Here is a 22,000-nt window from a genome sequence, read left to right as displayed (position 1 = left end):
CTTGTACTCAGATGCACCGCTGAGCTGAGGGAGACCAAAGTGTTCTGTAAACTAACCCTCACAATGTCCCTGTGAGGCTAGTGACCGTTTTTTTTTCTCATGTTACAGGCTTGGGGCCCAAACAAGCTGTGACTCATGCAGCAAACTAATGGCAGATGCGTGATGAAAATGCAAGTTTCCACTCTTGATCTCTTATGCAAGTTATTAAATCTTTCGTTTCTGAAAATGAGAGAAACAGTAAAAATTATTCCATTTGTGTCGCCTATTTCAGCACACGTGCTGCATTTCCTGGTGTGCTCTCTTGGATCCTCTGTACTTAAGTCATTGGTCAATTCACTTGTATGCAGAGAAACAAATGGTGTCTGAATAATTTCCTCAAGCAGAACATGCTATTGTTTTAACAATGAATGAAAACCAGAATAGAGTTCCCCAATTTCTTAAGTGACTTAAAAAGAATAACTGTGTCAAAAAGAAACAAAGGGGAAAAAATTTGAAGTCACGGAATGTGTCAGGCATCATTGTAGATACACAGACAACAGTTGGATGCTATGGCTTCTGGCTTATGTTTCTTTGTTTCAATGGGCAATCCAAAGATGTTACAAACATGTTAGAGCAGACTGAAAATAGAAGTGTCTTGAGGTCAGTTCAGAACACTTGAATGCTTGCAGGATAATGTTTGGTGTCCAGGAATTGGAAAAGACCAACATGTCCCTGCAGTTTCTGCAGTAAGCTGCATCTCTGCAGAAGAACCATGAAAATACCTTTCTGAAAAGTTGGATTTTTTCATCTGCTGCATCAAATGCTTTCCTGAACAATTATGTAAGTGAAACCAAGGGACCACTGCAGAGCTCATTCACACAAACTGTGGGTGAAGGACAAAAGCCCAGTTGTCATTGGAAAGGGGAAATGTGTTCCTTGTACAAAATCCCACTTTGCCTGTGATCTTTCAGCCTCATCCTTAATGGAGATCTACCAAATGCCTTCAGAAGAGGCTAGGAAGTAAATTCATGGCTCTCCAGTATGCTGTAAGCCATGAACCTGAGAGTGGGTTTGCTTGACGTGCTGTTATTTCATACTTGTTCCCACAGACAAACTTATATTACACAGACTACAAATTACCCGTCTCCTTCTCTTGGGCGATCTTCTCACCATCCTCTCCCCTCCCACTCCAGTGTCCTTTCTAATCCACTGATAATAACGATATTGTTTCGTATATTGCCTAAACATACGTAATTAAACTTCCCCTACTTCTATATAGGTTTGAAATTTCCTTCTGACCTGGAGAGAGACTTATGTGCTCAAAAGATTTCATTAGACCAGCTGATGAAGATTACTTCTATCTACAGGTCCTGTTTTATACTGTAAATATTATGCATGCTTGCACTTCGGTCTCTTGATCTGTGGTACTTTGCAAAGACTTGTTTTAGGAGATGTGGTCCTCAGCTCAAGTAGTTTCCACTGGTTGTGTATCATGCAATTTCATGCGTTTTCTGTGTGCCAAAAAATTCAGTAAAAATTAATAGTTGTTACACAGGAAATTCAGAAAATCTGGTGCAATAAAGCTTTGTCCAAAATAAGTTATATAATTCTCACTGTGTTTGTATCTCTCTCACTGACTGTTGCTGTTTGTCCTCTGATTTTCTTCTGAAACTGCTGGGCAAGGTGGTGGCATGCACCAAACAGCATATGTGATGGAAGATGTCTATAGAGTTTTTACGCTTTGTTTAAGTCAGCTGGGATTTTTTAGGCTGTTATAAACATTGTTGTGATTTCCAACAGTTATTTAACTGTGTTAATGTGTTTTACTGTGCACATATTCTTTCCAACTTTTGCACATGCAGGTGGAAAAGTAGGTTCCTACAAACATGCTGTCTATTATCATAGTGAATAGGTATAATTTCAAAACAAGGCAGTGGAAGAAAATGCAGAACCAGACAGCAAAGCATGTGGGCACCCCATGTGTCCACTGGGAACCATTAATTTTCTTAATGGTGAGATTAAGATTTGTTGAACTGGGGACTTCTAACGCACTTTAAACATTGTCCTGAAGTTAGTATCTCCACTGTAGTTGACCAGCTTGGAGGCTTGTGAAGGTGTGCATGTCTACTTTCTGCTCAGTAACTGTAGCTACTTAGGAGCTTTTTTAATACTGACTTCTTGTCCCTTTCCTTTCTCTTTTGGATTTCTCACTGCCTTTTGATCTCATACCAGACAAGTGCCTGTGCCAGGAAAGCAGCAGTAGCCAATGTGGTGCTGTATTACATGGGGAAATATTTTTCTTGATGTGTGTGGTTTTCCTCCACCCTTCCTCAGTCTTTTCCTTACTGGCAGTTATGTACTCTGAGATTAAATGGTATGGTAATAGGTCAGCACTACAGCTGGTGGTGTTTGATAACCCAGAGCAACAGAAGCAGGATTTCTTCTAGTATCTCTTGTTTTAATTTTAAGACCTCTGGACTATGCATTCTTAAAATATGCTTTAAGGGAAGCATTAATTTCTTTGTACTGTATGGAAGTAAGCGTACTTTGTTTACAAAATTTTGAGAAGGTGCAAGGGTGCAGGAGTTTTCTGGTGCATTTGACATGTTTTGTTATACTAAGCATTTGACGGGAAAAATGTGAAAGATCTTGGTATATTTCTCATGTTTTGGGTGGTGTCAGGTGATGTTTTGAATTGCCTCATGAAAGAATCCGATTCCTTTCCAGGAAACCAGCCCCAAACTGAGTAACAGATAAGCATGCCACTTGCTTATGAGCACATGCTTGCATCTCAGGAGGTTCAGATGTTATCCCTTGGTTGTACAGTGCATATGTGTTTTTAGTTTCTGCCAGTGTGGAACAATGTGGGCTTGTATGAGTGGGTAGTAGTGGCACAAGTTAAAAGTGATGAAGGAGTACGTGAGGAGACTGGAGATGTTGCAGCTTGTTAGTGGCTCATTGCTGTCTGCCTGCTGGGGTTTGCTGTCCACACAGCTCAGATGCTCTGTTGGCAGAGGCAGACTTGCAGGTAATCACTGTTTTTACTTAGATGCTGTGCAAAATAAACTTTGTTTTTTTTAAGGTGGTTTAAGCTGATGAGCATGAGAAGTACTTGCTTGCTTATGTTGCGGGAAGGTGTGCATAAGCAGAAATATGAATTGTGTGGAGTAGCCCTGCTCCTGCAAAAGAGTAAGATGCAAATAGTGTAGCCTTCCAGCAGACAGGTGGTAACAAGTACATAGTGGGCTGAAGCATCTGAGGCGCTCTAGCTGAATCCGTGTGTTGGAAGCATCCCTGGTTCTGGTGGGCTGGAAGCACATACTTACATGTGGCCCTGACTAAAAGCTGTGGTGAATAATGGATTTGAAAATACTGCATAATATCGTGTTGAAGGCTGAAGGGCGAGAAATTAGGGAATACTCACATAGCAGCCTGCCTGAATGACATGGTAAATAACAGATTTGTACAGATTGAATGCTGTAAGGTAATTGGTTGTATATTGTGCAAGAACTTGACTTTTACTGAAATCACTCTGAAGAAATCTGCGAAGTAAAGTACAATTGTAAAAGTGGTGGTGTTCTTGTCTAGCACTGCACCATCAGGAGGAGGAGATGCCCAGATCATGAGGTCTTTTAGGAGACCTCATACTTCTGTGGGTTTAGGAGATCCTGGTGACTGGAGCCAGTCTTCTCTGGTGTTTTTAACTGCAAATGTTCTCTTGGGGCCTTTGATCTCAGCTTTTTTGCCTTTTTAAAGGAACACAGGTCAAAGGGAAATGGCAAACCTTGGGTGGAGAAAGAAAAAGCGTTACATGGAAAGATTCAGGTGCATGGGAACTTACAAGGAAATGTGGTATTTAAATAGTTAAACAGATTTCCACACACACACACACCTCCTGCATGTTACTCAAACTATATTTGTGCAACCAAATAACTGCACTCTCTAGGGCATAACTGGCCATATAGCCAATTACTACACTTGCATTTGCATGGTGCTATCTACAGACTTACACAGAGTGGAAATAAACAAGTCAATCAGATTAGCAGTGTGTCTTAATTTTAAAGAAAAGCCAGTAGTTGTTCTACAGGATAGAAAAGATCCTTCTTTCAGCCAGAGACTTTCAAATAACACAGGAAGAGGGAAGTATTGAAATTGTTACTCCTGTTGTAATGGAAAACTATATAGTAAATCTTTTGAATGTGCTAAGTATCTCCTTATGGCTTTGTTTCATTATTTTTATTTTGTAATGGGTAAGACAGTGATTCTGCAGTCTCTTTTTCACCTGTCCTTGGGGTGACTTGTGTTTGTGCTTGAGTGGGACAGTTGGAAAACTTTTACAGTTTGCAAAATGAGGCTTGCAAACAATGCTTTGTACAAAACAAAATATGCTTGAAATATGACACAAGTGTTTTCGATGTCTGTTGTAATGAATGACTTTTTCTTTAAAGGTCTAACAGTACTTTAAGAGGCCTTAGTATGCAAAATTGTGGTAAAATTATTCTGTAAAAGTAAGTTAACTTTTGCTTAACCATTGTGGATTTAGTTGATGTAGCTGAGCAATTAACAAACTTACTAACTCTTCATATCACATTATAATGAACACTCTGTAGTCATTTTGTCAGTGTGATAGATAAATGCCATATCTAAAAACTTTTTAACCAAGTTTAAGGAGTTGGGGGTCCAAACCATAAAAAAAAAGTCAATGCTGGATCAGATTTCTTTGAATTTTCAGTCAAAAAGATACTGAAGTATTTGTTTCAGCTAGACATAAATACTGCCTTTGAATTACTTGAAAAGCTTCTCTACTCAGCTTTTAACACCACTTCTAAAACATAGAAATGATTGAGTTTTCACTGCTGAAAGATGACTAGTTGAGTGTAAAAGCACATGTGGTGAAAGCAAGCTGTTGCACAGTGCTCATAACGCATTGGGCAGTTAAGTCTGAGAGCAGAGGATTAGGTTTGGGAAATAGTTTTTCAAAGAACAGAAAGGAGGATGGTGAAAATCAGTTTGCTACAATGAACAGGTGCGAGAAACACTGCTGGAGGACTTGGCATAATTTTTGCACTCTGGGATGGCTACTCCAGTTAATATTTCAGTGCCTTTATTGTCATTGTGCATACATCTGGAGATGCATTGTCTCCCATGAAAGGGTAATCCAGCCTGTTCAATAATAGCAACTCTTTTGCCTTGAAACAGTGGAGTATCAGATTTTGTGGCGTGCAAGACAAAAGGCTCCTTTGCTGCTTCTCAGAATAAGATTACAGTTGTCACGTTTCTCCTTCACCAGTGTGCCTGGCACTTCAGAGCATAGCTCAGACTTCCCTTTGTTAATGGAAGAGAAAGAGGATCTTTATACTTTTCTGTTATTGGTAGTTTTTTATTTTTGTAGTTCATTTTGCTATTTAATACACATGACTTCTGCCTAAATCCCCTTCAGGACTTAGTTTAGAAAGTTAGGTTTCAGTTAACTGAAACTTGAGCAGCCTTCTCAAAAAATCCATCCCAAAGAAATTTTAATAAAAAAATTAAATAAAATCATGCCAGCTTGGTGAATACTCCATATGATACAACACAGTTGACCAGAAAGCCTGAGAAAATGGTCAAATGCAGTTTTGTGTCTCTTAAAGGAAACCAGAAAAGCATGGTGGGTTAGAACTGTTGGTGAGGACAGGCCAGGCAGTAATGGTTTTGGTAAGCTTTCCTCATTGGTTGCTTCAGAAAAAGGTGGAAACAATACTAATAACTGAAATAAAAGTAGCACTCGCTTCTGGGTGATAGGCGCAGAGATCTGGAGCAGTCATGTTCCTTCCAGGCTTTGTGTCCAAACCCAGGCATCTCAGCAACAAGAAAAAACATGAGGTTTGCTGAACAAGATACAGATTACTTTCTTACAGGACCGTTCCTGATGCATCTTTACTAGCAACCAAATCTTGCTGTGAGTAAATTAAGAGTTTGTGGGTTCTATATGCCTCAGCTAATTAAAAGTGTTGACTAAGTTGCATCAGCGTGAATGTAAATAAAGTAGTGTTTGGTAGTTTACATATTAAATTTAAATGCTTTTTACTGCTTCCAGTGTGGGAGGAAGGCTTGTCTCTTTCAGCTTCTTTTCCATATAGGAAAACAATGAGGAGTTTGTTCAGCCTCTGCAGTGCAGAAGAAATACATTTAGGCATTCTTTGCATAACTGTGGGGAAGAAGGGGTTGCTAGCTTTCTCATTGTTCAGCTCGTTTCTTAATCACATAATAGAAGTTAACTGTGAAAACACTCTGTGAAAAATACCTAGTGGAACTACAAAGAAATAGTCTGTGCTGTACTGTTTTCCCATACCAGATGCTTTTAAGTTTAATTTTGTTGAAGATACATATACAGTATTGTTTCAAGCTGTTACACCATGGCAAATGACCAGTAGCAACTGAGTGACTGATACTTTGTACATAGCCACAGTTTCAGTCGCTGTTCTTCTTAAGAAGGTATGTGGCTTAAAATTGCATTTTCGTTTGTTTGTTTCTTTTTTTTTTCTTTAATGTATTGTACTCTGTATTCTGAAAGCCTGTTATTTTTTCCCTGTGTCTGTGTTCCAGTGACTTTATAACATGCAAGACACTGATGCCAGGGGGAGCTCCCCTGCTTTCCTCCGGCCTCAGAATGGGAGCAGTCACAGGTCTTCTGGGTACATCCCGGGAAGAATTGCCCCTCTCCGTCCCCCGCCACCTTCGCAGAGCCATGCTGCAGCTGAATTTACCTCTGCGAGACAAGAAGCCCGGACAAGACTCCCATCCTTACCAGTGGATCAGCACCGCCGCCAGGCAGAAGCCAACAGGCACAAAAATACTCTCATTTGCTTTGCCATTTCTAGCCTTTCACTTTTTGTTGCACTGGGGATTTTTTTGGGAATAGCTTCAAAATATGCTCCAGATGGTAAGTTCTTTTGCAAACAAGATCATCCTATAAGTTAGTGTCCCTGGGAACCCAACTGAATAATTCAGCATCAGGATTAGTGTTAAAAGTTAAATGCAAAAACAGAACGCTTACTGCAGTTTTAACATGGAGGGAAGCAGTGTGTGGGCACTAAGATCGGCTGTTCTTTCTGTTATCAGTGTCATTTTTATGTTTTAACTGTGGATGATTTGATTTACTTACATGAAGCAAAAAGGAATAGCAGTAAATAAAGACTACTGGTGAGGGGGCAAGAAGCATGAATGTTGTATAAGTGTAATTATTTTTGCCTGCAGAAGAAGCTGTCTGGTATGTTCACAAATTGCAGACAAAATTAAATCCTGTTTGTTTAAGCTGTAACTAAGGAAGGTAGTAGAAGACTGTTCGAGTAAAATAATTTTAAAATTTGCAAGAATTTATACTGACAGTATGTGTTTGCTTTGTTTATACACAAATTGGGCAGGGACCTTTTTGATCTATTAGCGCTGATTATTTTTTTTTTTAGCTCATCTTAGAAAACTGGGCAACTTTCATGGAATTTGGAAAATGTCTCAAATGAGTCTGTGGTTATAAAGCATGAACAGGTGATGTGATTAACTGCTGATTGCTAAAAGTGTATGTCCCTGTGGCCAAATACTGCTAGGAGTTGCTGTAAGGTACAGTTGCTAAAGCTTGTTAGTATAGTTTGGAGCATGGGTTAGTTTTTTGTTTTAGTTTGGGGTTTTTTTTGAGGCAGAAGTCAGGTTTCTAAAAGCTAAAGAGGGTTTTGAATTGAAACTGTTGGCTATTCTAACACAGCAGACTTAGACTCCTCAGTGGCTTTTGGCAGTAACTCAAAAGGTTCAGTTTCCAAAGTCAATGCAACACAGGCTAAATAAACTAGATAATCAACTGAAGATTTCAGATGACAGTGCAAAATGAATGCACACATCTGACCGGAGCACTCTTGGTGGTGGCTTGCTGAGATCTCTTCTTGGGTGATGTCACTGAGTTTTCCTAATAATAATGAAGGAAAACAAATAAACAAAAAAAAACCCTGAGGGAGTAGTAAGTGGAAAGTTACTGCTGTGTTGTGAGATCACTGGTAACGGGTACATATCTGCAGTAAGTACTTTGGTTACAGCCAAGTTCAAGAGAAGGCTGAAAGGTGACTTAGGTAGTTGACTCTGAGAAGTATTTTGCAGAGGGAGAAAAACCTTTCTGCTTTGATACCAAGATTTTAACTTTATTAACTAAAAGTTGTAGATTTTGATGATGGTTTTAGTAGAAGTATGGTGTTATCGTGTGCTGTGGGATACATAAAATAATAGTCCCTTTATGCTTTAAAAGCCAGTAATGTGAAGGAGATGGCTTGCCTTTTAAAAAAATGTTAAGTGGTTTTGGAATGGTTTTGCTTCATCTGCTGTAGCTCATTCCAGAGGCATTGAGTTGTGTGGATTTATTGCACTGAATGCATGGTCAGCACGTGGTTGATCGATCACCGGGGATACTGAGGATGTTGCAGGAAGAGTTGCTGTGATTTAGTAGACAGGCTTTTTTTTGTCTACAGTAATGACTTACATAAGGGCTAAGGAGTAACCTAAGGTCATGACTGCTTTCCTTCAACATCCCACTACTTCTTGATGGAAGTCCAGGCCAGTTTTCAGTACTAATTGTTGCATTGTGTCTTTCTGAAGTTCCCTCCCATTATCCTTTAAAAAAACCAAACATGCATCCATAGAATCCTTTGGAAACCCCCTGTGGTGGTTGAAGCCCAGCTGGCAACAAAACACCACCAGTCTGCTTGCTCACTCCCTCCTCCCCCCTGGTGGGTTGGGAAGGAGAAAATATAAAGAACAGCTCGTGAGTTGGCAAAAGGACAGGGAGGGATCAGTCACCACTTATGGTCACAGGGAAAAGACAGGCTCAACTTGGGGAAGAAACCAGATCAATTATTTAACTTACTACCAATCAAATCAAAAGAAGGATAATTAGAATTAAACCAAACCTTAAAACACCTTCCCCCCACCCCTCCCTCCTTCCTGGGCTCAGCTCCACTCCCGCTTCTCTCTCCCTCCTCCCCCAGCAGCGCAGGGGGACGGGGAATGGGGGTTGGGGTCAGTTCATCACACCTCGTCTCTGCCGCTCCTTCCTCCTCAGGGGCAGGACTCATCACACTCTTCCCCTGCTCCAGCGTGGGGTGCCTCCCACGGGAGACAGTTCTCCACAGACTTCTCCATTGTGAGTCCTTCCCACGGGCTGCAGTCCTTCAGGCACAGACTGCTCCAGCTCAGGCTTTCCCACGGAGTCACGGCCATCTTGGGGGCCTCCCCCTGCTCTGGTGTGGGCTGCTCCCCCGCTCCCCTCCGCGGGCTGGGGGGACACAGCCTGCCGCCTCACCAGGGGCTGCAGGGGCATCCCCTCCTCCCCCGCTCCTCCTCCCCTCCTTCCGCACTGACCTCGGTGTCTGCAGAGGGGTTCCTCTCACATCCCGATCCCCCTGCTCACTGCAGGTTCCCCCTCTTAAATAAATTATCCCAGAGGCGCTGCCGCCACTGTCGCTGACGGGCTCGGCCTGGGCCAGCCGTGGGCCCGACTTGGAGCCGGGGAAGCTTCCGGCAGCTTCCCACAGGAGCCACCCCTGCAGCCGCTCCCCTGCTACCGAAAAACCACCACACAAACCCAATACATCCTGACACAAGAGAAACTCCTACAGACACCAAGGAAAGTCTGGCCGAAATTTTAATCTTGCAGTATTGTTGCAGCAACTCCCCAAAAGTTTCTTGACAGGCTGAAAGGCTAATACGCTCAGCTCCAACCTAGCACATGCGGGTGCTGCAGCCAAGGACACCAGTTCCAGCTAGGTGTGTTCTTCTTAAGGGCTAATTGGAAATCCATATTGTCAGTACTTGTAATGGCTGTTTAAAAGGCAGTGAAGGGAATGTGAGACTTAGTAGTAATTGTGTGTAAATCCTAAACCTCCAGCATACCTTCCCCAAAGGGAAAATGATACTTGTCTGCATTTCTGTTCCTGCCTGTCATCTGGTTTCTTTTTTCCTCCTTGCTTTTATCTTCCTGTCATCATCTTTTTTTTTCTAAGGAGTCCTGAACACTGGAGAGCAGGGAGAGCACTGGAAATGTGATTTCCTTCCCCATTTCCAGGGGCTTGTGCTGCAGGGACAGGGTGACAAGCTGGGGAGGTTTTCAGGGAAAAGTTCTGTTTGGCCTTTGCAGCTCTTGGCTGGAGTTTGCCCAGGGTAAACAGGATCCTCAGAAAATTTAGCTGCCAAACTGTGATAAACTTCTTCTGAGCATGATATAACACTGATAATTTTTTCTCAGAGGCCTTAAAAAAAACTTTAGACTTGGTGGCTAAGCAGGTAGAAAGCAAGTATTTAAGTACATATTGAGAACTGTTTCCTGCCTTTTCTCCTGCCAAATTTAATATCCTTGCTCCAGCACATGGAAGGTTCTAGAATATTTTTTTTTTTTGGCAGGGTGGTTTTTTGTGAAGTGGTTCCCCACACACACCACCATTTGCAAAAACATCACTTCCTCCCCCCTTGCCAATTAGAAGCAACTAAACCTGAAGGAGACCTGTGACCCATTTTTATAAAAATGCTCTGAAGCAAAGGCTTGACTTGAAAAATTTTCAACATGAGTGGTTAAATTTGGCAAGGCCATAACTACCTAACGTTTTCTGGTCTATGCTTCTGTTTTCATTTAACCTTAACTGTAGAGGCAATGACTGGTCTGTAAAATCTAATCGGTAATTTTGGAGGTAACATATGGTGAAGTACTAAATATTTGATGTTTCCCTGCACCCCACTGCAATTGCTAAGGGAGAATTTCAAAATACTTTTGCTGGGCACATCTGATCTGCTTGCCAAAAAGTTGATTCACTGTGCTTCAGAAGCATGATTGCAATACAGGAGCGTCTGCTTGTGATGCTGATGGCTTCCTTGCTGGATTGTAATGTACGATAGATTTAATATTTTTTTTTTTGAGTTATTGTGCTATCCCTTTTCTTTCTGACTCCACATTAAAGCTTACAGTTATTAGATCTTCTCTTCTGTGAATCACGCTAAGCAGAAATCATCAGGTTGCTGACTCATGATTTCCTCACATTGCCCTTTGCTACCAGCCAGGAAATATGTGTTTCTTCACACAGTGCTTGTGTGTGTGTGGTGTCTGCAGGAAGGAGTTTAGTGACTCTGCATGAGTCAGGCAATATGCTTGCATTTATCTGGTGAGTGCTCAGCAGTCTTGATGATCGCAATGCTTCTCGCTTTTTGGCTTTCCCTCAGGTGTTGAATTTCATTTTCTAAACGCTCTCTTCTTAGGATCCCTTCAAAGTATTTTCTTTAGTTTTCATTTTTATATTACTACTTGGATGCCTTTTGCCCTTATGCAGTTCTGCTATTTTTCTCCCACTGGTAGTCAAATCTTGGTTTATGTGGGTTTCCTGAGTTGGAAAGGATTTGAATTGTGGAGAGTAACACCAAAGGAAAAACATTTCTGTCAGCAAAACTAAGGCTGGCTTGTGTTAAACTTCTGGATAGGTTTTACTTTCTTTAGGTTTTGCAAGAATGGGTTATTGGTTATAGCTTTTTAGCCCCAAAGTTGCATTGCAGATGTGTGGGTGTTTTTCTCCAGAAGATAAGATGTGAAAAGGCTATTTGGACTGTTACTCTCCGTTGGGCTGCTAACCTGTTTATTTTGGCATCTTTCTGGTTGTCTTTTGCTTAAGAAAAATATTTTCAGTCTGACTTTTCTTTTGGTAAGAAAATCCAAGGAATATACTTCCCTTTTCTGTTTTTGTAGCATGTCTATGCTGCTGCATTACTCAGCTGCTTGATGTGCTGAAGATGTGTGTGTTGTAAATACTACACTGCTGTAACTTCATCTGAAATTACACAACCCTGTCACTTCTTGCTGGTGTTTCTCCTTTTCTGGCCTCGTAGTATGGTGTTATTGCCTGTGTATAGCCTGACCTTCAGCAGGGTTTCAGCAAGGATTGCATCTGTCTCTGCTCTTGTGTGGTTTGTAGCCTGATATATAAGCTGACTTCCTAAGGAGTACAAACTGTGAATTTAGACCCAGATGTCTTGTCTCCCAGGAAACTGCTCTAACCAGTAAGGCTTTATACTAAATATTCTAAGGATGTCTTGTCCGTCTTTATTCCTTACCTTCAAACCTACACTGAAAGAAGTGATCCGAATGCTTAAAAGCAAGAAAGAATCAGCCTTTCTCACCCAGGGAGAGACCTTGAGGGCAGTGAGATATTTAGATGCTTTACAACCATCTTAGTTGGCCTAGGTAGCTGGCCTAGGACATCCAGTGCTCGGTGTGACTGCTATGGATCCGAGTGCTTCCCACTTACCTTTCTTCATCTACTGCAGTTGATACAGAAAATCTCAAAAAAAATCAGATGGGGTTTGAAAGTATGTATTGTCAACAGTGTATGTTGACAGTTAAGTCTGTGGTCATCAGTAGTTTAATTCAGTATAAGAATGCCTTCCTGCCCTTGAGAGTTTAGCCACCTTTCAGGTATCTTTTTGGCTGCTTGAATGAATGCAAACAGTAGAATCAGTGGCTGCAGTATTGTAATTACAGATGAAGGTGGGAATCCTTTGTGGGTGACTGACTCTGCCTTGCTTGTGTTCATCCTAATGCTGCCTTGATTGATGACGCTTGTTTTTTTAAAAGCTGAATTTCACATTGTATTGCAGAGAATTGTCCCGATCAGAATCCTCGTCTTAAAAACTGGAGCCCTGGAAAAGATCCTGAAAAGAGAGTTTTTATCAAAAAAGGGGATTTGTTTCGTCTGAACTCAGATGCTACAGTACACTCTATAGTTATACAGGATGGAGGTATGAAATGGCAAGATGAACATCATGCTTCAGTGTACTGCATAGTTTTTACTTCTGTGATTGCATGAAAAATGTGTTGGAATTTTATGTTGCAGCTTATTGACCAGTTACCCTGCTTTTACTTTTCAGCCTGCTACCAGGCCAAGAATATCATTAAAAAGATGAATGAACACTGCAGAGTCTTTTCAGTGGAGCATTAATGTGGGTTTTCTATAGGATATAGTAAAACAAGACTTGTGTAGTAGCCTTCCTTGTACAAGATCTGATTGTCTTCTGATAATGGCAGAAAAAATTATGAATAAACCGAGCACAGTCTTAGAAAGAGAAATCACAATTGGTAGGAGTTACCTTCCCAAATATTCTTAAACATACATGACAGCATAACAGCTTAATTAATAGGTGTGGAAAATAAATCTGTAATTCATCTGTTGTTCTTATTTAAGAACTTGAGTCTTTGAGTCTATCTGAATTCTGCTTTGATGTACAGAAATATATTTTTTCCTTTAGGGTTACTTGTTTTTGGTGATGATAAAGAAGGTTCTAAAAATATTACCTTGAGAACTCGATTTATCCTGATAAAGGATGGTGGAATGCTTCATGTTGGAGCAGAGAAATGCCGCTATAAATCCAAAGCAACTATTATTTTGTATGGAAAGTCAAACGAAGGTGCTGATATGCCAGAATTTGGCAAAAAATTTATTGGTGTGGGCCCTGAAGGAACACTGGAGTTGCATGGGCACCAGAAGTTATCATGGACTCTTCTGTCAAAGACTATGTATTTCTCAGGGCTGGCCTATGGTCATTATACATTTAAAAAGAATTTTTCCCGAGGACTAAATGTGAGAGTGATCGATCAGGACACAGCAGAGATTTTGGAAGTGCTGAAGTTTGATACACATGAATTTTCAGAAGAAAGCTTGAAGCTCCAGAACTTACTAAAAAATGGAAGTCCTGGTCGCATTGTTGCTATTGCTGTAGGAGATTCAGCTGCTAAAAATCTACTGGAGGAAACCAGAGTGACTATTCAAAATCTTCTGGGAAGTAAGTTTGTCAGAGGATTGAGTTACAGGTAAATAATTTATTTTCCCTTTTGTGCTGAGTAAAGATTATATACAGATCCTGCTGCCTTTGGAGAATTCATTAAACTTTGACAGTGTCTGTTCTTAAAGTCTTCAGAGGATTCTCGGTGTCTTCAGAGGATTCTCGGTGTTGTACATAGTAGTGCGGTGGTAGTATTCAGTGCACAGTATTTTGATAGTGCAGAGACTGATAGTTACAGGTATCAGTGTGGTAGACTTTATTACGTACTTGTAATTGCCCTCTTTTCACTGTTCTTTACAGAAGTTAAAACTGGGTGCAGTGAGGAATTTTTTTGCTTGTTCAAACACACAGATAGAAAGCAGTTGCTAGGTGAGGCTTTTAATGCATATGACTTTGTCTGGAGGAGCAAGGAATGCCAAGCTAGAAACTTGAGTACAGGGAAGGGATGCTAATCCTGTATATCAAGCAGTGTCTTATTCATACCTGTGCATTGTTGAGATGAAAGTACACTACCCCTCCACTGGTTTTGCAAGGGAACTGACCTATAAAAATACTTTGTTACTGAAGTACACTTGCAAGGTGTTTCTGTATCTTTTGACCATTCTTTTCAGTTGGTCAGAATTTGAATGGTGGACAGTAGAAGAGGTACAATAGGAATTACTAAAGCAGGAAACTTGGACTGCTGAGCCATGCATTTAGTAGTGGCAAATGACTTTTTGCCGTGCATGTTTTGATCTGGGCTTTGTGCTGCACAGGGTTAGCAATACAAGTGAAAGGGATACCAAGTCTCCTAACCTGTTTCTATTTTCCAAGAAATCGGTTGTTTAGTTTTTCCGTTCTATTCTTACCCCTCGCTATCCCCCCAGCATCTGGATTCCAGTTAGTTTCCTCCCTCTGCTTTGGCAGGGGCAGGCTGGGGCGTCAGTCAGGATGGCATGTTCTGACCTCGGTTCCTGTCAGGAGCACGTTTGTGTCAGAGGCTGTGTAAGCATGTGGTCATGGGATGGCAAGTGCTTGCAGCACTCCCTCTGAAGCAGTTTGGTCAGCAGTGCTGAGAACTGGATGTCCTGTAATAGGTGCCACCTCCTGAAAGCAGGGAAGCCCATGTGGTGGTTGTTCAGGTCAATGGCCTGGCCTGGAGGTGTGCATTTCTCGTGTTCGTCTCTGCCCATGACCTCCATGCTGGTTTGTCTGAAATTAAGAACTTCTTCAGCTTGCAGCTGGGAAGAAGCAGCCTTTCTTCCTTCTCTGCTGAGCTAATTCCTGTCTGTTTTCATTAGTCGGTAGAGGCTCTGTAAGCATGTAAAATTGTCTTGTTCTGCTGTAGAAGGCAGGCAAGAAGCTCTCCCTGATGGCTCACTGAGGAAAAGCAGAGTTGTTTTGTTAAACCTGTAAAGCTAGTGAAGGAGACTTCAGCATGGAGGTGAATAACTCCGTTACATCCCTCTCCCCTTCTGCTTCTTTCTGCAAAACAGCATGCATTAAAGTACCTTGATATTTATTTCAAGTGTTCATCTGTGAAATGTTCAGCTTGTTTGCTGCTGCTGTTGAAAAGCTGGCCCACTATGTACTATTCCTATGAACAGACTAACACTAAACATTTTCAATTGGCCTTTTAACCCCAGTCAGTAAGAACATCGTGAGGGGACTGAAATAAAGGCAACTGGATTGAAGGTGGTTTTAATATCTGCCTTTGAACCAATCATTAGGAACAGACTGCAGTCCAGCTAGCTGACACTGTTTTCATTTGGTGTGAATGATTCAACTCTAATGATGCAAAGTTGTTCGGCTTTTTAATAGATGATCTCTACTGCTTCCTTTGCACACGTAATTATGGCATTACAGAGCAGTACAGGACAGCAAAATAGTCTTGTTTTTTGAACTTGGTGGCAGCTTGCTGTGGCATGTGGTTTGTTTCTCATTTCCAAAAACTTGGATGCATTGAGCAGAACTGTAGGAAGGGGGAAGTACATCCAGGACAGTTCCCTGCTCTACTCCGGTGCTCAGCCAAGTAGGTGTCCAGCTGAGGGACTGCACTAGCAAGGGGGAAAAGCAAAAATCCTTGGTCTCAGCCTTCAAAAACATTGGTGATCCCTCGTGCAAAGGTTATGTAGCAGTATGCCATTCCTTTTCTGGGCCTGAGCATCTTGAAAGATTCAAAAGGTATTGCCTGTCCAGTACAGTGATCACCAGCGGCTGCTGCCGGCTGTGTCCACCCCTCCCGGCCTGATGCACACGCGGCAATATCTTGTTGGATATTGCACCAAAAATGTATCTGAAAGTCCTCTCTATTAAGAGGTCTTGTATTTGCCAGTTTGTATATAGGACATCCAGTTATTTTAAACTACCTTTCTTTTCAATGAGGTATGCCCATTTTTCTTCTGCATTTTGAAGCTGCATTTTAAAATTAATTTGGAAGAGCAGGCAAAAGAATTATGACTTCTGTGCTCCTTGTCTTGTCCTTTACCTGTTTGTGAAGAATTCGTTAAGGACCATTATATTTAAACATTTACTTTTGTTTTTCACAGGCAAGCCTGGGCTTTTGTTGGTGTCATAGGTGGTGGAAATTCTTCCTGTAACGAATCAGTGAGAAACTATGAAAATCACAGCACTGGTGGGAAAGCTCTTGCTCAGAAAGAGTTTTTCACAGTGGATGGTCAGAAGTTTGTTGTGAGAGCTTACAGTGAATGGAATGATGGTAGGGAAGCATTTTGTAAAATGTGCAGTTGGGGAAGAAGTAAAAAATATTGTATATGCTTTTTTTCACTAGAACTGTTGGTTGCAATTTAGATTTCTGAGTGCTGCTCCAAGTTTTTTGTTTTTCCTATGGATGAAGTATGACAACACGGTTCTCTAGTACAGCCTGTTTTCTCAGTTTGTTTGTATACAGTATGTGAACAGCATAACCCTGAGAGTCTTCATTTTTAGTATATTTAGATGGAGATAAGGGGTCTTACAAAAGGCTGAAACAGACTTTTTCCTTTTAGTAATTTGCCAGTCGTGTATTTTAAATCTAAGCATCCAAGATGGTGATTACGATCCTAAAAAGAAAGCTTGGTAGAAACTAAGAGAAATGTCTTATTCTTGTTACAATCTTCTGTTGATGTTTGATGCCAAACTTTAGGCAGCTTTTCTCATACCAAGTTGAATCTGTGGTATAAAGAGCCTGGAAGACCTACCACTTGTTTGCTTTTATCATTTATTTGTTTTTATATTTAAGGTATCTTTGATCTGAGTTTTGCTTTTTTTTGCCCAGTCAACTTTTTCTGTTCATAGAATTACTAAGCAATATTGTATTTGCCTCAGAAGAATTTTTTTAAGGTAGCTGGATATTTATTTATTGAGCTATTTGATAGTACTCCTTTACTGTTCATTACAGCCCATGAAAGTGTATAGACTCATTTTAAAAAAAATATCCACCAAAATCATCTTTTACTTGCTGGTACTGTAGAGTTAGGGTCAAGAGTAAGCAAGAGTTGCTGAACTTGTGCAAATCCATCACAAGGCATTGAAATAGCATGTGTGTGTAATTTAGCCTGCCAAAGTGTTTTTTTAGTTGTGAATAAAAAGGAAAGTCCCCCTGTTTTGTTTTGCCAGGTCCTTGATTGCATCTGTAGAGTTTTAAATGGTGGAAAAATGTCACTTGAAACAAGTAGAGGTAGCTGGACCTACAAATTGTTGCCATATGATATTAGTTTTTTTTAAAAAAAAAGCATAAATTTTTTTTCCTGTCACTGTTCGTTCCATCTTTTCCATTTGTTTCATTTGAGATGCACCAAATAAGCAAGCCATAATGGTATCTCACACTGGCAAGTTTCAGAGCAGAATTGTACTTCAGAGGGCTTTGGAGCTTGTGAAATCTCATACATTTCTTATTTGTATCTTCTTCGAGATAGTTTCCTATAAAGGTGATTATAATCTTATATTGTGTTTACTTTTTTTTGTGTTTAAATTAGGTGTCCCAATTTCGGGCTTCCAAGTAGAAGCAGTAGGTGGAGTCATACTGAATCTTCTGGATGATGTTAGTAGTTGGGAGCCTGGAGACCGGATTGTGGTCGCAAGCACAGACTATTCAATGTATCAGACAGAGGAATTCACCCTCCTTCCCTGCCCAGAGTGTACCAACCATCAGGTCAAAGTCAGAGGTATGAGAGCAGTCAACACTTGAAGAATTTGTGTGAAATACGTATACACGGTAGTACACCCTGGACAGTACCTTTCAGTGGGAGCAGTAAAGAACAGCCTGTTCACCCATCTCTCTATTGCTTTGTTGTCATATACAGGAATGTGTGCTTATCTTTGCTATAAAATTGCGCTGTGTTATGTCAGGTCTGCCTCACAGCTTACCATCCTGACTTTTGTTTCTCCTTTCTTCCCAGACTTATTGAATGCTTTTGGTTTTTTCCAAGAGGATTATGCTTGTTCTTTCTTGGCTCCTTTCTGTCTTTTCACTAGTTCTCTTTATACGTGCTTGAATGGCTGTTGTGGTCATTACCATTTCCTTTTCCTTTAGTGCCCTTTCCATCTTTTGAAGTGTTATCTTTATAACTTTTTCTGTTGTTATTAAAAAAAGGAGAAAAAAAAAAAAAGCACGATGAAAAAAGAAAATGGCAATCTTTGAACCTGTCTCTTTTTTTTTTTTCCTTTTCCTCCATTCCCCCTCCACCCCCCACCAGCAAAATGGTTATGAAATAAGTGGCACTTTCAAGCATCTGCTCACACAGGATATCCCTGAGTAGTTGCAATCTGTTTTTCCTTTGGGTGTGATGTGCGCAAAATGGTCATGCGTGTTGTTGTCCGTTTCCTTTTTTTATTATCTGAGTCATTCTGCTCGACTTCACAAGAGCCTCCCGTGGGACTGGCTCCCTGGTTCTGCCAGCGTCTGTGTTTTCTTTCTGTTGCTCTGTGCCAGCACCCTCCTGCCTGGTGGTCCACCAGCCTCAGACCTTGAGCTTCCCCTCTCGCTCCCTTCTGGTGGGCTGCAGTGTCCGTTTGTAGCACAACCTAACTAGTGTTATTTTGCAGTGTTTGCAGCAGCTGATTGGTGCTCTTGAGGATCTGGTCTTGTGCCATTCACCTCTGTACTACGTATGCGACTTCCTCTTCTTCAAACCACTCTTCTCTTTCTCCGTTCTCAGAAGTTTTCTGTGAACGCCCTCAAACTTTCCTGTTCCCCCGTGTCTTGACTGCCAGTTTGTACATCCACTTTGCAGTGCAGTTTGCATCCCACAGCATTCGTTAGCGTGGGTCAGATATGTTTTACTGCATTGTGAAGTCCCAGTTACGGAAAAAGTGTATCTAAGTTCACCTTATTATACATCAGAGAATACCAAGGTGGGTGAAGCTGCACTTAGTGCTGTTGAGCATAACAATTCCTGGGCTTTGTTCTTAAATGTCTCATGTTATGTATGTTACTGAGCACAGTATTTCAAACAGCAAGCTTAATGTGAAGGCTGCAGTATGAAGTTTAAGAAGGTTTTTGTCACCACTGAGTAGTATATGTGCAAGCTCCGTTTCATCTCAGAAATCATGTACTGTGAAAAAAGCAGCTCTTTTTAAAGGATTTTTTTAAAAAATATTTATTTACAATATGGCATAGAATACAAAATCTTGGCTTTTTTTTTTTTCCAAAAAATAAATACCACCTGAACTATATATAGAGAGAGATATATATCTTCTAGAGATGTTGAAGGAGATGAACTGGCCCATTTTGTTGTTTTTTTCTACCCCCAGTATCAAGTTTCCTTTGTCAAAGTAACAGATACTGTTGAAAAAATCCCCAAACCACCCTATATATTTGTTCTACAAAGAATGAATTTTCTGTGGAATGGCAAACTTGACATGCTGAAGAAGTCACCATCTTTTGAAATTATTTCTTGTAGTTTTTTGCTAGTTTTTTAGCTATTTTGGCCCCTTGTAGTAGGAAAACTAAAAAGTATTGTTTCATAGGAGGCCTAGTTGTTCTTCTTCACTTTGTCTATGCATGCTAGTCAAATATAGGAAAAAACTATAAGTAAGCCTTCAAGCAGAGGAGCCCAGTCCCATTTACAGATATCTGTTGTCTTTTTTAAATCCTCAACAGCAGGTACAGAGTTAATACCAGTCTTGGTTCTGCTTCATATTGTGGTAATGACCAGTTTAGGCTTGTATCCTTTTGTAAGCTTTGAAGGGACAGTCACAGTCTGTATTCAGGGAATCAATAAATTGGGGGGGGGTGGGGAGGGGAGAAAAGGGGAAAAATATTTTTAAAAAATAAATGCATAAATACATTTTTTTAAGGTTTACAGGACCAGGTAATTTTCTCAGTTTGTACAGACAAATAAGAAATTGATTGTTTCTTTGGAAGAACTGTGTAAAAACAGTTTATGCATTTTCAGAATAGCTATCTGGGAAACAGCAAATTTAGTTAGGAAAGGAAATCCTTTTTTCTTTCAGAGGGGGATGAATACAGTATTTTCTAAAGGTGTTTTGGCCTCATTTTCAGTTCTAATTTTTCTTCAGAACAGATAAAGCAGCCAGCGTCTTTTTGCTTTTAAAGCAAATCTGCATCTATGTTTCATTAAAAGTTTTCTATATACATGGGATTAATGTAACCTTTTCTTTCTTCTTTATCCATTCTGTTCACAGACTATTGGACTGAAATATGATGCACTTGCAAATAAAATGTTGGGATTTGTTTAGGACTAGTTGTCTTACAAAATGATAAATATGTAGACAGCACTTTGTTTTAGAAGGAAACGTGGAGTAGCATGCTTGACTCATCATCCTGCAAGATGCTCAACTATCACTTGAGTCAACCGCAGTCTAGAAGGGGGGAATTTTCTTGGTGTTAGCTGGGTTAATGTTTATTATCTAACAATTGCCTGCTTTTTGTGTGCCTTGGCATAAGAAAAGCTAAGAGCTTACAGCATGTTAAGGTATCAGAATGCATGGGTTTTGTTGCTAGAATTAGTTTGCTTCTATACAATAAGTTGAGTTTGGTTTTAATCAATAAAAGCTTTTTTTTTTTCTTTCTCCTCCCCTTCAAAACTGGACAGAAAATCCTCAGTTTCCTCATGTAGGAGAAGTTATTGATGGAGTGGACATGAGGGCAGAAGTCGGAGTTCTTACGAGGAACATCTTAATCAAGGGGGAGACAGAAAATACCTGCTATCGTGAAAAGGAGTGTCAGTTCTTCAATTATGATACATTTGGTGGACATATCAAGGTCTGAAAAACATTTTAAAGTAGCTTTCTGTCATGTAGAGGCATACTGAGGACTAAAAGATTAATGCTAAACTTGGAGGGATTTGAAAACTTAAAGAATGTCAATTCATACAGTTGCTTTGCGTGGAAATGACTTCATTCTCGTCTTTCCCGCAATTAGATTTAACTCATCAAGACTTAGTCTACAGAATTGGAGGAAGGGATATCAATGCCTGAAATGTTATAGAAGTATCCAGCACACAATGCAATGTTGTATGGCAGAGATTAAACCTTACAAGTGATGTCTGTGTATGTGCATCCTGTAATATTACAGAATAAAGTTTGATCTCCCTTTTCTCTGTCTTCCCTCCTTTCACTGCCTTTCTCCCTTCCCAAGTGATAATTGAATCCTAGAGATCTGACTCATCTGAAATTGGGCACTAGAGAGGCATGGAGAGGAAAGAAACTGAGTTGGACCATGGTGGTTTTTTTATTTACATTTTTTTAAAATTTGAGAGCACTAAGGTGATGTAGAGGAAACTGCTTCTATTTTCTTGTGTTACCATAAATATAAAGAAAGCTGAGGGAAAGTAATATTATAGAAACTAATATTTAAACTCATATTCACTTACGTTTTTACATGAAAGGATTGAATAGCAGTGTATCAGCTCTTCACTGATGCTGCAGAAGTTTGAGGCCTTGTATTTTAAATGCAAATGTATTTGTGTTCATTATGTGGTGGTCACAGTTTAAGTCTTTCTTTCTAGTATATTTGGATGCAGATTTTAATTTTACAGTAGTGAACGTAATGGTGGGAAAAAAAATATGCCCTTTCCCTACTGTGTGGCAGCTTTTGTTTTGTGGAAGAGAAGTAGGTGGGCTCAAGATATGCTTTTGTGTTTAAGATAATGTAATGAAAGAAGATAATGACAAGCTGTGAATCTTGCAAAGCGTGATCTTGATTGCCACAATAGTGCAAATACAGCAGACCCCTCAGATGTCT

The 22,000-nt window shown here is 40.3% G+C and overlaps 1 protein-coding gene across 6 annotated transcripts in view; it reads left to right on the top strand.

The window, feature by feature from the left end:
- Positions 1-22,000, top strand: part of CEMIP2 (cell migration inducing hyaluronidase 2) — a 52,568-nt gene that overhangs the window by 6,643 nt on the left and 23,925 nt on the right. For 3 of the 6 annotated variants that reach the window (XM_049795475.1, XM_049795474.1, XM_049795472.1), the window contains exons 2-7: positions 6,565-6,901; positions 12,631-12,771; positions 13,279-13,840; positions 16,341-16,510; positions 17,769-17,957; positions 20,850-21,019. In XM_049795475.1, the coding sequence (XP_049651432.1) occupies positions 6,577-6,901; positions 12,631-12,771; positions 13,279-13,840; positions 16,341-16,510; positions 17,769-17,957; positions 20,850-21,019 (1,557 nt within the window). In that variant the 5' untranslated portion in view covers positions 6,565-6,576. Of the gene's footprint in view, positions 1-1,854; positions 3,008-5,543; positions 6,454-6,564; positions 6,902-12,630; positions 12,772-13,278; positions 13,841-16,340; positions 16,511-17,768; positions 17,958-20,849; positions 21,020-22,000 lie in introns of those variants that run through there. The other 3 variants (XM_049795476.1, XM_049795471.1, XM_049795473.1) reach the window with 2 other exon arrangements.

The sequence above is a fragment of the Accipiter gentilis genome, chromosome Z (genome assembly GCF_929443795.1).
Source record: "Accipiter gentilis chromosome Z, bAccGen1.1, whole genome shotgun sequence".
Lineage (NCBI taxonomy): Eukaryota > Metazoa > Chordata > Aves > Accipitriformes > Accipitridae > Astur > Astur gentilis.
Note: the sequence above shows the minus strand (reverse complement) of the source record. Positions and strands in the feature narration are given on the sequence as shown.